The sequence below is a fragment of the Canis lupus genome, chromosome 6 (assembly GCF_048164855.1).
Source record: "Canis lupus baileyi chromosome 6, mCanLup2.hap1, whole genome shotgun sequence".
Classification (NCBI taxonomy): domain Eukaryota; kingdom Metazoa; phylum Chordata; class Mammalia; order Carnivora; family Canidae; genus Canis; species Canis lupus.
In genome coordinates, this window is record NC_132843.1 from 41,024,265 (window position 1) to 41,038,323 (window position 14,059).

General features: G+C 55.3%; 1 protein-coding gene across 6 annotated transcripts in view; it reads right to left on the reverse strand.

Annotated features, from left to right (window-relative positions):
- Positions 1-10,051: 10,051 nt before the first annotated feature.
- The window catches only part of LOC140635432 (calpain-8-like), a 43,708-nt gene continuing 39,700 nt past the window's right edge, over positions 10,052-14,059 (reverse strand). Inside the window, exons 16-20 of one of the 6 annotated variants that reach the window (XM_072830103.1) lie at positions 12,850-12,918; positions 12,456-12,534; positions 11,898-12,014; positions 11,124-11,182; positions 10,052-10,320 (exon numbers count right to left, since the gene is read on the reverse strand). In XM_072830103.1, coding sequence (XP_072686204.1) covers positions 10,297-10,320; positions 11,124-11,182; positions 11,898-12,014; positions 12,456-12,534; positions 12,850-12,918 — 348 coding nt within the window. In that variant the 3' untranslated portion in view covers positions 10,052-10,296. Of the gene's footprint in view, positions 10,321-11,123; positions 11,183-11,897; positions 12,015-12,455; positions 12,535-12,849; positions 12,919-14,059 lie in introns of those variants that run through there. The other 5 variants (XR_012032750.1, XM_072830105.1, XM_072830102.1 and 2 more) reach the window with 5 other exon arrangements.

Consider the following 14,059-nt stretch of genomic DNA (forward strand, 5'->3'; position numbering starts at 1 on the left):
CTGTCCTCCTCACACCTCGGAGGGGCCTGTGCTGGCTTCCGCCCTATGGAATGTGGTCACATGGTGTTCACAGCCTGGCCCTGGACACCTGCACAGAATCCCCACACCTGTTACCTGGGGGCTTCGGGGAGGGAAGCCACCCTTGCAGGAGGCAACACCTCCCTCAGCTGGGCCCCAAATGGGCCTCTGGCTCCCCAGTAAGCCCCGGGGTTCCCCGGGGTAATCTTGCCAGTCAGAACCTCACCCTGGGTCTCCCTGATGGCAAGGGAACCACCTCCTAGCAGAGCTCGGGAGAGAGGAGGGCCCCTGTGCCTTCAGGACGAGTTAGGCCTCAAGCTAACGGCCAGAAGATGGGACTGCAACCAATGTGGGAACACTCCTGCCAGAGGTGGGGAGGGCAGGACGCAGGACCAGCTGCGAGAGGGCCTCACATGGGGCACCTGACAGCTCACCTGGCGCTTGGGGTGGCCAGGGCCCTGGAGGCTAGTGGACACTAGGGCAGACGGGGTGGGAATGGAGAGGGGGATGGGTCGCAGGCCCGAGCAGGAACCAGAAAGCTTTGTGTGCCCAGGAGGAGCAGGGTGAGAGAACTGCACACAGCTCCTCATCCCACTCCCTGCACCAGCTCAGCGGGCAGAGGTCCCACCTACCCCTCAGCACCACGTCCTAATAAGAAAGCCCCAGGAAGCAGTGACTGTCTGCTTCCATCTCAGAAAATCTTTAAATAATGAACATTGCTGGGACAGCTTGGAATTCCTCAGACAGGAGCTGTTGTGAAAACACTATTATTGTTCAAAAATAGTATGTCTTCAAAAATAAAATATAAATAGTAGTAGTAGTAATAATAATAATAATCTGTCTCCAATCACTGGCCATTGCCAGAGTGTTATCTTACCCATGGGGGTGGCTGTTTGCAAGCTGATTAATTTGAACTCTATTTCTCAGACTTTTTAATTTAGATGTTCATCAATTCAATAATTTCGTCCATTTATTAGACCAGATAAGATCCTTTGGGAATAACTTCTCATTTACTACAGTAACTGGGCAAGAAGGCTCACTGGCTGTACTACAAATGCCTTGAACAGGAAGCAATGACCACGCTATGAACACGGTGCCCATTCAGGCCTCCAAGTGACCAGATGTATTGCCCAGCCTCTGCGCCACTGAAACACTGAATTAATATTCTGTTAAAAACAAATGCTCCCATAGCCTGACTTCCTGCCTAATTCCTCAACCCAACTGGACAGGCTTCTTCATTTAATTGACTTTGTCACAGTCTCGACCCAAAGGAGAAAAGATACAGAAACAGAGGGGAAAACACTGGCCACCCTGGCTAGGTGTAGAGGCACTTCCTCTGGGAAGGAGGTGCCTGGAGAGGGACCCCATGCCCGAGGGGGACAGGGGGTGCTTCTGCATCTCAGGGTGGGGGGATGTGCCCAGCTCCAGGCCTGGGTGAGGTCTAGGCCCCAGGGTAAGGGACTCCGCACTGGGCCCCATGCCTGTACCCCATGCACAGGAGGAAGCGCTCCTGACTCCGTGGGGAGGAGAACAGACACTCCACACTTGGGACCATCGGGGCTCTGCACCTGCATCTCTTCCCTTGGCTGATTTTAATCTAAATCCTATTCCCATAATAGACCATAAGTGTGATAGTGTTCCTTCCAGTGAATTATCAAACCCAAGGCAGTTTTTGGAACCTCTGAGCTTGGAACTGGCATCAGAAGTTGGGGCTCTGTGGGTTGTGTCCTTTCAATTCCCAATTGGGTAACTTTGGCAGGAACCGGCTCTGGTCAGTGCTCAGAAGGGCCAGAGGAGAGAGACTGGGGAGGCCTGCACCAGCCCTCAGATTCTCAGGTCTGTCACCATGAAGATCAGGGAGTTATCATGATGCCCAGAGTCTGAAAACTCCAGGAAGCACTGTGAGTGGTCCCAGCTGCGCTGCGGTCCCTGGAGACAGAACCCACTGGGGGACTGCGTGTTGGCTGGAGCACATGCATCTGCCGCCACACTGGAGGATGCAGAGCTAAACCATACCCAGCACTCTGCAAACAGGAGGGTCTGCAAACCGGCTTCTGGAGCTCCTGAAGAGGAGAGAGCCAGAGCAGGAGGGACGGCTGCCCCATGGCCACCACACACACCCCCAGAGAGCTCCCTGGAAACACACTTCTTACTTGCCCATCACCAATCTGTGACGCCCTCCCTGGGGATGAGGGGTTTGAGACTCCCGAGAGTGTGTTCTGGGAGCTCTGGGAAGTCCTGAAAACACTCCTCCTGTGAAGGGTGTGCACACTGTCCACGAGAGCCACAGGCAGCATCCTGACCTCCCGTCACACCTGTAACTGCTAGGATCCAACCAACCCGTGGTGGGATGAAGGCTCGGTCTTCAGGGGTAAGAGACACAACTGTATGGCCTGATGTTCAGGTGGGGCCATACATGGGCTCCTCAAGAGGGCACCCTATCTCCAAACTCTGCAATTAGGGCAGAGAAGGTAAAGGCTGAGTGCCCATCTGATAAGAAACATACTGTGTTTACTCCACTTTAAAAACACATCACCCTCACGGTGATTTCCAGCCTTTTCCCACTTGTCAAAAAAAGAAGAAAGTCTCCAGTCCTTGGAACTATGGTGGGTGGGATGCAGTTGAAATAACTCAGAAACTGAGGAAATCACCAGAGGGTTAGGACTTGTGTAACCGTTCCCAAGCACACATCTACTTGCACGCGAGGCCCAGCCAGGCGCGGTGGAGCAGCCCTGATGGGAGCTGACCCCAAAGTGGAAAGATCCTATTTTCCACACATATGTTTAGGATGCTCTCAGCAGCGAGGACATTTGTCGTCTCATGTCATGCACCCTGGAGACATGCAGAGTTCCAGTTGTTAATTCCTGCCACGCCGCACCCCCCTCCGCCATCCTCGGGCCTGCCCAGTGTCTTCCTCGTGGCTCCACAGCAGCCAACCACCCGCCTGGAGCAGCCACACCATGTGAAGGAGGAACAGCCTCTCCACATTTCTCTTTTGTCAGGGACGAAGTCTTTCCCAGAAGTTCCTGGGAGACTTCCGTGCTGGCCTTCACTAGGGCCGGGCCCCATGTGCACACACGGACACCTGGACAGTAAGCAGGTGGCCTCTCACCTCTGTCTCGTGTGGTGAGCTCCACCAGCAAGGACGAAGGATGCTGGGCAAGGTTGTCGGCTCAGGAGCCTAAAACCAAAAACCAGGGCTGCTCTTCCCTGCAGCCACAGCCTGATGCCCTGCACATGGTAGGTGCTCAACACAAGTGAAGAAATATAACAGCCAAGAGTCAGCTGGGACCAGGGCTCCCTCAATTCAATCTCAGTTTCCAACATTGGCGCCCTGGCCCCCCTCACCGGTGTCTAGAACCAGCTCTGCTTCCCCCTATCCCGTTTTGGCGCAGCAAAATTAGGGGAAAGTATACAGACTTCTCATATACTCCCAGCCCTCAGAGGGATTTTTTTTTTTTTTTTTTAGGAAAAAAAACTTAAAATCTGGATGCTGGAAATGAGATGGACAACTGGTGAGCAACTAAGCAGTCTTAAGACCAAATCTCTTCTTTCCCAAGGCCACGACCCAGAACACATTGGAGGGCGGCTTCTCCCAGGACACTGGGCTGTGGCCTGAGCTCCCCTGGGGCTCCTACAGCCAGGAGCACTCTTTTGTTCCCTGGGGGCTAGGCTCTGGCATCCCACCCCCTAGGCCCTCGCCTCCCTGACCCCAGGGCAATGGGCGGCTCTTCTGGAAAGGCTGCAGGCTGTACAAGGTCTCCTTCCCAATGCCAGCATCACACCCCACACCCCGATGCCCCTTCCTGCATGCACATCCTGCCCCTGAGCAAAATAACTCATGCAAAAGTCCCCCCTCAAAACATCCTACCCCCACCTCAACAACCTATGATGCAGCCCAGACCCCCAAATGCAGCACTTAATAAATACCAAGCCAGGGCATGAGCCCCTGCTACCAGGGCAGGTTGTATTCGGGAAATCTCCTATAGATATGAGGAAATAGAGAAATAGAGTTTTTTTTTTTAATGATTTATTTATTTTTAAAAGAGAGCAGAGGGCAAAGGAAGAGAGAATCTCAGGCAGACTCTGTGCTGAGCGAGGAGCCTGATGTGGGGTGCAATCTCAGGACCGAAGAGGTCACAACCTGAGCCAACACCAAGAGTCAGATGCTTAATAGACTGGGCTCCCCAGGCCCCCGAGAAAAAGATTTTGTCTAACTCGTCTGTATTTAAAATGATCACATTTGATGAATTCTATGTAAATGTGTCCCTCGTCACATAATATTTTTAAACATAATAGAATTTACTTCGAAACGTTTTACATTTTGCCTCCGATGGTGCTCTTGGAGGCTGGATTTTTCATCAACCTGGCATCTCTGGACTATAAGAAGGGAGCAGAAGAGAGGAACGGGTTCTTGACATTACCGGGGCAAAGGCAACAGCTAAGTGCCTTCCCGGGGTCGGGAAGCCACCAGAAGAACACCTCCCTGGATGTCTGGATGGACTCTGGCCTGACGTAGGACAGCTGACACCAGGGCATGTCTCGGCCCCTATCCCTGACCCTGGAGCTGGACGTGCCACGCCACGGGTCTCCCTTCACAGCCCAGCAGTACCCACCTGCTCCAGTTTCACGGGTGAGGACACTGGGGCTCTGCCGGGCTGCCCACTGCAAGACGGAGCTTCAATGTCCACCCAACACAGCACCTGGGCTTTTACTCACACTTGTCCTGACTTTTTTCTGGAATTTTGTCTAAATTTTCTGTATCTCTGCAGTTTCTAATACTTCATTTTTATCAGGTTTGAGAAAACTAAACTTCTGCCCAAAGAGAGAATTATCTTGCCATTGAGATGCCCACTTGTGTTACAGGCGGGAAGTCTCTCCACCTCTCTGCCAGGAGCGTCAGAGCCCAACAGGCTCAAGACAGGGCCCAATAGTCATGCTTCCCAGAGATTGCTAGGAACTCTTCTCATTGTTTGAAATTACTGATTTATTTACTTAAGTAAGCTCCGCACTCTACGTGGGACTCAAACTCATGACCCAGAGATCAAGACTCACACACCCGACGCCAGATCACTGAGCCAGCCACACCCTCCTCCACTCATCACTTGTGCTTGACCACAGGCGATGTTGAGGATGCTTGCTGAACTGAGGCTGAGCAGGAGCATGGGTGGTGTCTCTGGGCTCCGCCAGGGTCCTGGGGCCCAGACACCCCCTCATCTACCCAGGCCTGTAGTTACCAAGCAGGGGCCCCCCATTCTGACTCCACCCCCACTGTGAGCATTGCTGCCCGCCCCCCATTGCTGCTCCTCCACACCAGCACTCCGGCCTCCGGATCGCCAGCCTCGCCTGCTCCCCACTCCACTCCTCGGCTCCACCCAGTCCACCCGCTCCCCGGTGACCCGGCTCTTGGACCGTCGATTCAGCTCAGACCTTGGCTCCCCAGACTCTGCTCACAACTTCCTTCACCCCTTCCTGGTGGTCCCCCGATGCTGGGCAGCCCCCGGCATGGCCCTCCCCTAGCAGGGATGGGATGCAGACAACGGGGCCAGGTCAGGGAGAGAGGGAGGGACAGTGAGTGCTCGGCACTCTGCGACGGTCACCTGACCCTCACCACACCTATACAAATAAAGTACATCCTCCATTCTGGGATGCCTTCACAGCCATACGAGACACAGAAGACCAACAGGCATGAGTTAAAAGCAGAGGCAAAGGGATCCCTGGGTGGCTCAGGGGTTTAGCGTCTGCCTTTGGCCCAGGGCATGATCCTGGAGTCCTGGGATCGAGTCCTGTGTTGGGCTCCTTGCATGGAGCCTGCTTCTCCCTCTGCCTCTCTTCCCTCTCTGTGTCTTTCACAAATAAACAAATAAAATCTTTTTTAAAAAATAAAAAATAAAAGCAGAGGCAAAGGAGAAAGAGAGCAAGCTGTGCCCTCTTGGCTCTGGGGCAGAATGCTGTCCCTAACTTCCCTGCAGCCAGGAAGGGAGAGAGCAGTGGCACAAGGCAGGCATCGCTGGTCCAGGTGGACAGAGGTTGGGATGGGATTGAAATCCAGGCCAGGAGATGCTGCCTGGTCTGACGGTAAGACACTCGAGTTCTCCCACGGAGCTAGCTCTTCTTCTGTCAGCCACTCGTCCACGACCCTCCATGCAGCCTCAGAGGGGCACCTGCCACATGGAGAACAGGACACCTGGCCGCCCGGGGCTTATGTGCAGGGCTGTGGCAGTGAGGGCAGCGGGCACCAGCGCTGTGCTGTCCTGGAGAGAAGCAGCCAGCCTCAGGCGCAAGGCAGGGCCAGGGAGCCAGGGAGGCCCCGTGCGTGTGGCCCACAGGTCCACCCTCGGGACCCTCTGGCTTCGCTGCTTCACCCGAAGGCAGCAAACAACTAATAGGCTGTCATCTGGGGATATAACATTAGCCTCATCATTATCATTTCAGAAAATAAGCCATTTCAAATTAATTACACTGCACTCCAGAAAGAATTAGCTCTGGTTGACTTTTCCGTTCCTGCTGATTATCATGTTGGCAGAGCCATTAGTCCAGTACGTGTGTGCTGGGTGCAGACAGGCTCACCATCCTGGCCCAGGCAGGCACCCAGGAGCCCGGGGGCATCGGGGAAGGGGCTGCGCTTGGGCAGCTGGGCCTAGGTCCCAGGACATCTCACAGGAAGGGCCTCCTGCCTGGTCGGCGTCATCCTCTCCCTTCGGTTCCCTGGGAAAACTGTTAGTTAATAGTTCACGCATCAACTGTTTCACCCTCCATTGGAGAGTCTCAAAGAACATCTGGAAACCGTGCCCAAAAGGAAGGGGATGGGGAGCAAATCTCTGGGGTGGGGACCCTGCGCTGGGGACCAGACTACAGAGAACCATCCCAGGAACCCAGGGCATGGCAGTGGACTCGGGCAAACAGTCACAGTTCGAGTTCCTCCTTGGCCAGCGCCAGGGACCGAATGTCTGTGCCCCCAAATCCCTGTGCCCACTGAGATGGCTCAGGAGGAGGCACCCGTGGCAGTGACCAGGCCCTGAGGCTAGAGCCCCCGTGGGGTTCAGTGCCCTCGTGAAGGGCCCCAGAGCCCCCTGGCCCCTCTCTCCACCAGGAGAGCCCATGGCGAGGCTCTGCATCCAGGAAGGGGACTCTGCCCAGAACCTGGGCCCCTGCCCTGGGCCTCAGACATCCAGCCGCTGGATCCAGGAGAAGTGAGTGTCTGTGGTCTGCAGCCCCTCCCCTGTGCTCACTGCAGCAGCCACTGCCTTCCCGTGTTCCAGCCTCCGTGTCCTCAGCTGTGGCAGACGGAGCACTATAGCCAGATTGCAGTGCAGCGTTTGCCACGTGCTGTTCTGAACACGTGCGCCAATTCATTTCATGCCAAAGACAACCCCATAGGGTAAGTACGATAATTATTCCCATTTTCAAGTAAGAAAATTTAGGGAGAGAAAGTTAAGCAATAACCAGGTGGCCCTAGGCCACACGGCCTGTGAGCAGCAGAGCCGGAGCCTCAGGGATGGAATGAAGTGATATATGACCTGTTTCACAGAAATTCTGGAATTTAGAAAAACTCAGCCACCATTAGCTGTTATTGTTAGCTGGCAAGGGAAGGCCAAACAGGGGTGAGTTCATGGAAACTGCCCGCCCGTAGGGACCCTGTCGTGCGTGCTCCCACTGTCCTCCAAGACCTGCGGGCGGACCAGGCCAAGGTTGCCACCTCCATCAATCCAGGAGCTGCTTCTTCCAGACCCTATAATTGCCCAGACACAGAATGCTGGGTTCAGAGCACCGCAGAGCGCCCCTCACCCCCCCTCCCCTGCAGACAAGGGAACAGGCCTACATCTGTCCACACCTGGGGGTACGGACCTTCCCATCTGAGGCCGAACCCTGGCGCTGGCTGCTTGCACCGGCACACGGCCTCCTGTTTCCTTGCTTTATTTCTCTGCACCTGCGCCCTGAAGATACGGTCTCCCTTGCTTGCCTCTGCTTATTGCCTGCTCCCCTCAAGCCACCAGCACACAAACAGCCATTCTGCGGTTCTATCCACCGCCGCGCCCCAGAGCTAGGGGTGCCTGATATCTGTGGCCACTCAAACCCGGTGATGATCAAGCAACTCTCCAGTCTACAGGATGAGCCCCTGGGGTCCGTGTCTGCCGTGCCAGTGGCTACCAGCATCCACATCGGGTTCTGCCTACAAGAGCGCTGGCCGCAGGGGATCGCACTTGTGGGGCCTCACCGCGGCAGGGGATCCCCTCCCATGGCACCCACCCCCGGGTCACACCACCAAGTCTCCAGGCTTTGATGGCTCCCATGTGGTCCTATTGCCCACTTGGCCTTACACGAAGCCGCGGCTGCCTCCTAGCGCATCTCAGTGCTCTTGTGATGCATGTTATTACTGGTTATAACCCAATACAGGTTAATGATTTGTTACATTTCATTATTTCTTTTCAGACAACTGCTGTGATTCCGTCTCTGCCGGACTGTGGCCACTGTGAGCCTGTATCCTTCACTTGTGCCCTCGCAGCTCCCTCTCCTGTGTCCACCTGTGCCTGCTGCTTCATGTCAGAGCCCCCTGTCTCTACCACAGTCTCTGTCCTGAGGCTGTAGAGACTCACCCAAGGGCCAGGATCACCTCCATCTGCTTCCCTGCACATAGTAGGTGCTCAGTTATGTTCAGCGAGCCTCACAGACATTTGGTGACCCAGATGTTCCTACGCGGTATGAAAGCCACGTGTTTCCGTGAGCTGTCCAACCTCATATAAATAGCAAAGAAGAAAAATAAAAGGTACAAAGTCCATGTGTCAGTAAAAACACAATAGAGGACAAAGAGGAAGAAGCCAGAGTCTCTGCTTTCATCACCACACACAAGATGGAATGTGAAGATCTATCCAACTCAGCCAGGGTCTGTGAATTACCACCCCCCCTCGTCATGTTGGGTTGTGATCATGTTGGCATCGTGTCTGTGTTATTTTTTTTAAGATTTTATTTATTTATTCATGAGAGACACAGAGAGAGGCAAAGACACAGGCAGAGGGAGCTGCAGGCTCCCTTCGAGGAACCTGATGTAGGACTTGATCCCAGGACCCCAGGATCCCAACCTGGCCCAAAGGCAGACACTCAACCACTGAGCAACCAGGTGCCCCAAAGATTCCTTTTTTTTTTTTTTTTTTTTGCAGACGCCTGCGTGGCTAAGTGTCTTAGGTGTTAGGTTGGGCCCCAGGAGAGCCCGTGTTTGGTCTTACTGGGCATCAGGCTTCGAAGAACGTTGTACATCTAGCTCTGGAAGTGGACAAATCCTTGGCCGGACTCTCAGAGGCCAAGGCGAGTACGTGGTTTCTGTCAGCAGTAGCTCCCTGTGAGGGGCTGTATGTCCCCCTCACGTTCCTGTGTGAAGCCCGACTCCAAGCAGCCGTTGCAGGAGGCAAGGTGGCAGGAGGAAACTAGGATTCCATGAGCTCGGCGGTGGGATCTGCGCCCTTGTGAGAGCCCCTCTTGCTCTCCACCAGGCAAGCACCACCCAGGGCCCCTCCCCAGAGCCCGCCACCCACATTCAGATCTGGACATCCGGCCCCCAGATGGTGAGAAACGACCCCTGTCTGTGGCCGAGCAGGCTGAGTGTGTCACCCCCACCTTTCCAAGGCCACTGGGGAAGCCAGCTCCATCCCGTCTGCCTATAAGGACACGCAGCGGCTGTTAGGACACACAGTGGCTCAGCCTCCACCTTTTTAACAACCACGAAGATGCTGGTGTCCAGCGGGGAGGACCCACCTCCCGTTCAGCAGGCGCTGACTTCCTGGGCCACCACTGAAGGAGGCAGGCCCCTCCTCCTCGGAAGGGCAGCGAGCAGCCCACCCCCGCCCACCCTGCGAGGACTAGAGCCCTCCTTCCTGTGGACCCAAAGGCAGCTCCCCCGTGGCCACTCCCCCACCCGCCCCAGAGACCCGCCCACACCTCCACCTCAGCAGCTCCAGCCGTCTTTTTTCCAAAACCTCTTTCCTAAAGCATGAAAGGCAGCCCCTTCCCACATTGCACATCACCAGACAAAACCAAGGACCATTGGGACCAGATTTTAATGACTTCTGCTGGGCTCTGGGTCAGCTCAAATGCTGCTGAACGAGAGGCTGGGCCCCCAGACTGCGCAGGTTGGCCAGGCAGGGACCCCCAGAACAGCGATGGGCAGGAAAGAAGGAAACCATCAATGACTGCCACTCAGGGGTCCTCACTTGCAGAATTGTGAAAGTAGGGGGAGGTGGCCGGCAGGCTGGCAGGGAGCGACACCAGCAGCCACAACCTGGGTCAGACCAACACGCAGCACAGCCACTGCAACAGAAGGACAGCAGGGTGAGCTCTGCGTGGCCTGTGCTGCAGCCAAGCTCCAGCAAGCATCTGGAAGTGCTTAACTCAGACAAGTTAAGTGACCCTGACGAGCCCTAAAGACAGGTGGCTTAGGACCTAGGAGGGACTTCAGAAAACGTGTGTGCCTGTGTATATACATAGGCACACCCTTGATTTCAGGGTTGATGCTGTAGCCCAGCTGCTTGCCTCCAGGAATCTTCCCCAGGTCACTGGAGATACATCACCCCCCCCCACCCCATGGTTCCTGATTTCTGATCACCTTCTCTATGTTAATTAATCTAAGACATCTGCTCCCAGAAGTCAGACACTAAACTGAACCCACAGCCCACAATCCCATTCAAATTAGCAAGGGCTGGGGCAGCCCGGGTGGCTCAGCGGTTTAGCATCGCCTTCAGCCCAGGGCGTGATCCTGGAGTCCCGGGATCGACTCCCACGTTGGGCTCCCTGCGAGGAGCCTGCTTCTCCCTCTGCCTGTGTCTCTGCCTCTCTCTCTCTCTCTCTGCCTCTCATGAATAAATAAATAAAATCTTTTAAAAAAAATTAGCAAGGGCTGGCATCCCAATACAATCTGAAATGCAGCTGCAGCTTTATCTTCAAAGTAATAACCAACGCGAGTGTTGGGAAGACCACAGGGCTGTCACATTCTCCCCGCAGGGCCGGCCCGAGAACATGCACAGTCGCCCGCGGAAGTGAGACAGGTCACTGAGAACAAGCCTCAGAAGCCAAGCCCCATCAACAAGCAGTTCTCCAGAACCCCAGCGGTCTACCTCAGCCAGGGAGAGCCGGACGGTGCCACGTTGGTCCTTGTCCAGGAGCCTAAACAGCTCTGGAACCAGAAGTGGAATGAAATGAGACTCAGAACTGCCAAAGAGCTGCCTGTGACCACCTGTCCCCCACAAGCCCCCTTCCCTGACCTCCAGCTCCTGCCTGGCTACAGGGACACTTGAGAAGCTCTATGTAGATTGAGCACTTCATGTGGGTTTGGGGGCATATGTCCCCCTGCCCCAGTGGGGGAATGTGCTGCTGTGAGCAAAGATGCTCCCTGCCACCATCTCCACCCCCTGCAGCTCTAGAATGTCCTTCTCTCCACCGGGGCAGGGGCGGGGGGGGGGGGGGGGCTGCGCTATGCACAGACTGCGGTTCCCCCTTGGTGGGTAAACCACTCTCTCGGCTCCATCTCTGGCAGCCCCGCCTTTCCCTGTTAGGATGGCCTCTCCCTGCCCTGAGGAGCCCCCACAGCCCGGTGACCCAGCCCCTCCCGGGAGGTGACACAGGCTCGGCCCCTGATCCCTGCGGAGGCACAGTGTGAACGGACAATAACAGACATTTGAGAGCTGTGGGCGGGACTCACTCAGCATGGCCGGGACCACCAGCCAACATCACTGGTGAACAACTGACGTGGCAGCGTGTTGAGTCTTCAAGAAAGGGCAGCCTCTGACCCTGGGCGTGGCCCGCTGTGCCTCGCCTCCCCCAGGGGGCCTGCCTGGCTCTGCCACTGTCCTGCAGTGGAATGAGTGGGGCCAAGGGACAGAGCAACTCACTGAAGAGGGACTCCAGGCGGGTCACGCAGGCCACGAAGTCATCGAAGTCGATGCTGAGTCTGCTGTCCGCATACCGCAGGGCGACGGTCTGCTGCACCTGGGTGCTGAGCATGAAACCTGCATCGGGGTACCTGGGTCACGGTGGCACAGAGGACTCGGCTCTGTGTGTGCGAGGCTCGGGGCTGACGCAGCCAGGCCGCCTCCACGGGACGCTAGAGCGTCTGTCTGCCCTGTCGCCATCCTTGCGGATACCCCCCATTAGGGTCAGCCTCTGTCCTGGCGCCAAGTGAGGCTCCCACACCTGCTGCGTGTGGTGTTTGCCACAGCGAGAAAAGGCAGAGAAACTGGGGCCGGACCTCTCCAGCCTGGCACCCCCACAGGAGCAGCAAGGTCCTTGGGAAAGGACCCGGCAACATGTGGCTAGGGAAGGCGCCCAGGCCATCACGTCGGTGTCCACAGAAGAGAGCTACCGTGGACAATCATTTGCCACCTTCCCATTCAGAGTATTTAAAATGAGCACATCCAGGTGGAGACCTTATCTGCAGGACACGTCCTCACCTGCATTCCTAAGGGCCGTCCTCATCTCATGGGTGTCAATGCTCCCCGAGTGGTTGTCATTGGTCTCCCGGTAGATCTCCTGGAGCAGAACAGAGATTCCAGGGAGAAAACACCACTGGGGGCCCCGCCAGAGCTATGCCCTCCACCCACTGCTTCCCCGAGAGAAAGATACCTCCCTAACTCCTCCCGAGAAGTTTCCAGAACAAAGGGGAGCATGGGACTGAACGGCAGGGCTTCCGTGAAGGGCTCAGCACAGGTGCCCCTCGTCCCCCCTGAACTATGCATCCGGGTTTTGTGCTGGGTTTGAATATTTCGGATTCTGGTCTGACTGGGTGGGAAACAAGACAAGGAGGGACAAGAGCCCAGAGGGCACCCACGGGGAGAGAAGCATTACCAGGTACTTGCGAAGCTTCAGCCACAGTGTCCTGAGTTCCGCCAGCCCTAGGAGGCCCGTGCCGCTGCTCTAGGCATAGTAAAGGCCAACCCGCACGCCCCGGCCCACACGGATTCTCTTGTGCCCACAGAGAGTGCCCACACGCCCCACGTCGTGTCCGCAGTTAGCAGGAACCCCACTACCCAGGATCACGGTGGGAAAGGTGATGGGAAACCAATTCAAATTAAGATGAAAGAGTCAGGGTCCCCCGACGGCCCCCCTGTGAGAGCAGGTGCAGAGACAAGGCCAGGTCACCAGCCCAGAGACCTCGGAGCAGGTCATTCCTCAGATTCAGCCCCCAGGGCACCCTGGTGGTTGAGAGGCTGGCCTAGGAGAGCTGGAGGGTCACTTCCAGATTTAAATCTCCATGACTGGTAATTGAAATAACTCGTTGGTGAGACTGACATATATTCACAGAAAAGACTCTAGGAGTACGAGATTGGGATTCTCAGCTTCAGGGTCTGCATGCATTTTTCAGCAGGCCACAAAGCGGCTCAGAGCTCCTACAGGGACATGGCTGGCTTGCAGACCACTGCTCAGCCATGGGGGGTTCTGGGGGCCTCTCCCTCCAGCCAACACTCTACTGGTGTTAACGGAGCCCTGCGCTAGATGATGGGGATCTGGTTTTGCACTGTCCGTACCCTTGTGGAGTGAAGGCTCTAAACGCACCTTTTCTCCGTAATCACAACTAATCAATAACCACCAGTGTGTTACAGGCACAAAACTGTGAGGCAGATCGTCCCTCCCACCTTATCCAACAAGCCAAACACCCAAGAGCGTACACCTCTTCCTTTAAGAAAATGTATGTTCCTTATGATCTCACTCACACAAGGAATTTAAGAAACAAAACAGAGGATTCTAGGGGGAGAGGGGAAGAAATAAAACATGGTGAAATCAGAGAGGGAGACAAACCATAAGAGACTCTTAATCACAGGAAACAAACAGGGCCACTGGAGGGGGTGGGGGGGTAGGGTACCTGGGGATTGGGCATGAAGGAGGGCACGTGATGGGATGAGCACTGGGTGTTATATAAGACTGATCAACCATTGACCTCTACCCCTGAAATCAATAGTACATTATATGATCATTAATTGAATTTAAATTTTAAAAATATGTAAACAATAAATTTTTTTTAAAAAAGTATGTGTTCCTGTGTCCATGATCCACACCA